The following is a 5,000-nucleotide window of genomic DNA, read 5'->3' as shown; positions in this document are numbered from 1 at the left end:
TTATGAGTCAAAATGTTCCGCTGAGTCAGCAGAACCCGAGTCTGTCTCTGCACCGTCATCGTCTTCATCTTCACCTTCATCCTCACCATCATCTTCATCACCTGTATGTTCACTACATCAGTTACGCTTACCCCCCTCCCCCGCGGCTGCCGCAGATTTTTAAGAAATCTTGTAAAATGTTACAAGAAAATGACATTTAAAAAATAAGAAAGAAAGAAAGAAAGAAAATGATCTGAAAAGTAGAAAAAGAAAGAAAATTGATCAAAACTAGCAAAAAGCATTAAAACATCTGCATGTATAATCATAACAGATTTAATACGATTTATTAGATTATTAATTCGATTTATTTTGTTGTGTTACAGGAAAAAAAAAAACTTATGACTAATTTCTGGCCGCGTTTGGGCTCCTTTCTTGTTCAGCCGCTCGTCTCTGACAGAATGACAGTCTGACAGTCTTCGTCTTCGTCTTCGTCTTCGTCTTCGTCTTCGTCTTCATCTTCGTCTTCGTTTCCACAGGACAAAATCAAAAACTGGTCCAAAGCTACGAGAAAATGACCCGGAAACGAACCGCAAGAAAGAAAGAAAGAAAGAAAACAATGAAAAATTTATTTATTTAAAATTAATAAATTAATGTTGTGGCTGCGTCCGTCCCGCCCGGTCGCTACTGAGCACGTGCAGCTGTCAACAGAGACGGGACGGAGGTGAAGACGTCTCACTCGACAGCTTCTTTTATTATCAACTCTGAAAAAACAAGACGTTTAAATCAGATCTTTCTTTAGATTTTTTTCTGAGGAAGCTCTCTCTCTCACACACACACACACACACACACACACACATACACACACACACACACACACTTTCTATCTTGTGCTGTTGGATTGTCGGCTGTTGCTGCTGACTGTTTGCTGACTGGTTGCTGACTGGTTGCTGACTGGTGATTGATTGCATCAGTCAGTCTCATCCTCTCTGTTATCAGGAGGAAAGAAGAGAGAAAGAGAGAAACTTGATGTTGTGGGACACAGCGAGCAGGAAGAAATCATACTGACAAAGAGAGGAGGAAAACAAAGAGAGGAGAAGAGAAAAGAAAAGGAAAGAGAGATGGGATGAACTGTTGCTGCTCCCTGAGGGGAAAGCAGCAGCCGAGAGAAAGCAGGAGAGAGGAACGAAATAAAATAGAAAATTCAGTTCAGTTAAATTCAAACGATTGATCATGGAGGGAAGAAGAAGAAGAAGAAACAGATTCAGCAGGACAGGAAGTGTGGAAACCGTCACATTTTAACAAACCAAAGAGTGTGAAGTCACATGACACACACACACACACACACACACACACACACACACACACACACTGGGACTGTGGTGTGATCAGCGTGTGTGTGTGTGTGTGTGTGTGTGTGTGTGGGCGGCCTTGAAGCGAGCTCACACTGCTCTCAGTCCAGATCGGAGCTGTCAGGTTTCCATGGCAACCAGAAAGATGAAATCCATGTTGTGTGAGTCCAGCGCCTCACAGCAAAACCAGAACGAAACCCGCGGCGACCTCCGACCTCTGACCTCTGACCTCCGACCTGCTGCCTATTTATTGCCCCGCGGCGCTGCGACCTGCCGGATCCTGTTACCGTCCTGCCGCCCCACCGCCCCACCGCCCCGCTCTGAGGCCCGAGCCAGGCCGGATAAATATTCATAAAAATAATAAAAAGAGGATTTCATCTGTTTAAACTGCGTTCAGACGGATTTCACCCGCATGCCAGTGTTGTTGTTGTTGTTGTTGTTGTTGTTGTTGTTGTTGTTGTTGTTGTTGTTGTTGTTGTTGTTGGTCTTCCGTTGTGTTGTTGTTGTTGTCGACGTCGTTGTTGTGGTTGTTGTTTGTGTTGTTGCTGTTGTAGTTGCTGTTGCCATTGTTCCATTGTTGTTGTTGTTGTCGATGTGATGGCGGTTGTTGTGGTTGTTGTAGCCTTTGTTCTGTTGTTGTTGTTGTTGTTGTTTACATTGTTGTTGTTGTTGTTGTTTACGTTGTTGTTGTTGTTGTTTACGTTGTTGTCATTGCTGTTGTTATTACTGCTGTTGTAGTTGTTGTTGGAGTCATCATTATTGTTTATGTTGTTGTTCCTGTTGACATTTTTCCATGTTGCTGTTGTTACTGTTGTTGTTTACATTGTTGTTCATGTTGTTTTTGTTGTTGTCATTCTTGTTTTCAGCGTTGTTGTTTGTGTTGTTGCTGCTGTTGATGTTGTTCCATGTTGTTGTTGTTGTTTACATTGCCGTTGATGTTGTTGTCGTTTTCAGTGTTGTTGTTTTTGTTGATGTTGTTGTAATAACTTTGACATTAACGTGACTTCCTGTTTGAGTTTTGGCGTCAGGTTGCGACGCGGCGATCCGCTCGCTGCACGACTCGCGCAGTTTTAGTGACTTTTATTGTGAAGCTGTGAACTCTTACTTTGGAAAAGTCAAGCGGCAGCTGCCCTCATGAGGACGAGTGCTGAGCAAAGCCTGAAGCAGACTGACGGCCTATCAGGAGCACTGGGAGGGTCATGAGAAAGAAAACTCTTTACCAACAAGTTTACAAGAAAGAAACTCACAAATTATGAGAAAAAAAAAATCAAAATTCAGAGATTATAAAGTCACAAATCCAGGAGAGAAACTGGATTGAACTGGATTTTGTGTCCTGGGCCTCAGCAGGAAGCAGCAGCAGCGTCCCGGGACAGGGAGGGGCAGCCTGGCGGCGGCTCCTGTCCTGTCCTGTGCTCAGCAGATGTTTGGTGATAATCCGAGCCCGCCTCGCTCTACCTGCATGTTTACCCCCGAGCTTTCCCATGATGCACCGGGACAAGAGGGTCCACTTCAGCAGATCTCTCTGTTTACCCCCCAAACTCTCCCATGATGCAGCAGTGAAGGACGCCGTGTCTCAGCTGACCCCCGCCGAGTCCCGGCTCGCCCCGTCTGACCCGGGAGAGAGTCTGAGGGCTTCGTCACCACGGCAACACAAACAGACCATAACACGCGTGACGGCTGTAAACAAGCTGTGGAAACGTCAACAACAGTCAGACGTGCCTCTCAGGAACTCCAGAGCACTGATTCCTTTAAACAACACGGCGGCAAATCAACAAAAAATAACAAAAATAACAATAATAAATAATAATAAATATTAATAAAAAAATGTGGGAAAAATTATACAAAATGTAAAGTAACAGAAAATTATCAAAAAATACTAATATTAACTCATGTTCATTAGAAAATTAATGGAAAAAATTTTACAAAATAATAATAATAATAATAATAATAATAATAAAATACAAGAAAACTCCTATATTTAAAATTGTGATAAATACACTGTACATTTAAAATCTGAATCACATGGAAATCAAAACCACAAACTTTGCCAAAGAAAGACTGGATTAACGGATTATACAGCAGATTATATGGACTGTATGGATTATATAGTTTAGTTGTAGCATTTTGGTGAGCAGCTTTGAGGTTTTCACACTCGTCGTCAGCTGATCACCTCTCTCTCTCTCTCTCTCTCTCTCTCTCTCTCTCTCTCTCTCTCTCTCTCTCTCTTTCTCTCTCTCTCTCTCTCTCTCTCTCTCCAGGACCTCAGCTCGTTCACCATGCCCTTCCTGGAGGGCGATCCAGGCCATGCTCGGAAGGACGGCAGCAGGAAGGTAGGCGAGGCGCTCTGCAGCCGCAGGAAGTGAACAGGAAGTGGGCGGGGCCACAAGGTTGACCAACTTGTCCCCCCTTGACCCCCTTTGGAGAAACTGTAAAACAAAAAAAACGAAGTGGGCGTGGCCTGGGGGAAGTGGGCGTGTCCCAGTCAGAGAGAGGAGTTAATATTTGGTTAATATTTTTTAGCCCAGGATAAACGGCGTGTTACATTTTGAGGTGCTATGCTAATCAGTTAGAAAGGTGTGCTATGTTTTGTGATATGCTCCGCCCACTGCCACGCCTGCTTCCGCCTAAAGAACACAACTGATGTCATCAGGGGGGAGACAGTCAGAATTAGCTGTCGACCAATCAGCTGTCGCGCATGTAGACAGTGGGCGGAGCCAGCCTGCAGGTGGCATGTGAGGCTTATGCAGCCCATCGCACACTGATGATGAGATCACACCTCTGCTGATTAAAGCACACACACACACACACACACACACACACACACACACACACACACACACACACACACACACACACACACACAGAACCAATAGCCTACATACTAGTTTACAGCTTTATCTGGTATCAGGTCACTCTGTCTCTATGCAGGTATGGATATATCCATTACAGGTGTGTGTGTGTGTGTGTGTGTGTGTGTGTGTGTGTGTGTGTGTTGACAGTACAGGGGATCAGGAGTCAGCCAGCTCTTATCTGCAGCCAAAAACAGGAAGAACAACCACAGACAGCAAACCCACTTATCTGCAATCTCTCTCTCTCTCTCTCTCTCTCTCTCTCTCTCTCTCTCTCTCTCTCTCTCTCTCTCTCTCCCTCCCTCTCTCTCTCTCTCTCTCCTATGACCTTGCTATTTTCTCTCCTCCTCTCCTCTTCCACTTTATTCTACTACACTGCTGCCATACAACCTCAGGCCAAACCATATTCACACACACACACACACACACACACACACACACACACACATACACACACACACACACACACACACACACACACACACACACACACTCACACACAGAGTTTTGTTACGTTTACGTTACGAGTTTGCAGCTCAGCTCCATGAGAGCGCCTGCTTCACTCTCACAGGTCAAACCTGTTTAAATAAAGTAAAAATAATCCAGCAGGGGGATGAGATAATCTCACTTGTTCACAATGCAGTTTCACTGGTTTCAGGATTTCTTTTTCTGGGTTTTCAAGTAGGAAAATGTTGGAAGTAGGCAGTTAGGTCCGGGTTAAAGACTCAGGCAGGGCTCATGTCTTCACAACATAGAGCACTGTACAGGAGTATTCCCACAAAATCAGGGTAAAATGAACTTAGCCCAGGACTAACTGTTGTCT

General features: G+C 44.5%; 1 protein-coding gene across 1 annotated transcript in view; it reads left to right on the top strand.

Annotated features, from left to right (window-relative positions):
- LOC115379169 (5'-AMP-activated protein kinase subunit gamma-2-like) overlaps window positions 1-5,000 on the top strand; it is a 64,981-nt gene that overhangs the window by 10,013 nt on the left and 49,968 nt on the right. The window contains exon 2 of the mRNA XM_030079889.1: window positions 3,587-3,658. Coding sequence (XP_029935749.1) covers window positions 3,587-3,658 — 72 coding nt within the window. The remainder of the gene's footprint in view (window positions 1-3,586; window positions 3,659-5,000) is intronic.

Source organism: Myripristis murdjan, chromosome 20 (assembly GCF_902150065.1).
Source record: "Myripristis murdjan chromosome 20, fMyrMur1.1, whole genome shotgun sequence".
Taxonomy (NCBI): domain Eukaryota; kingdom Metazoa; phylum Chordata; class Actinopteri; order Holocentriformes; family Holocentridae; genus Myripristis; species Myripristis murdjan.
The sequence above is the reverse complement of the archived record's forward strand: the minus strand, read 5'-3'. Positions and strand labels throughout refer to the sequence as shown.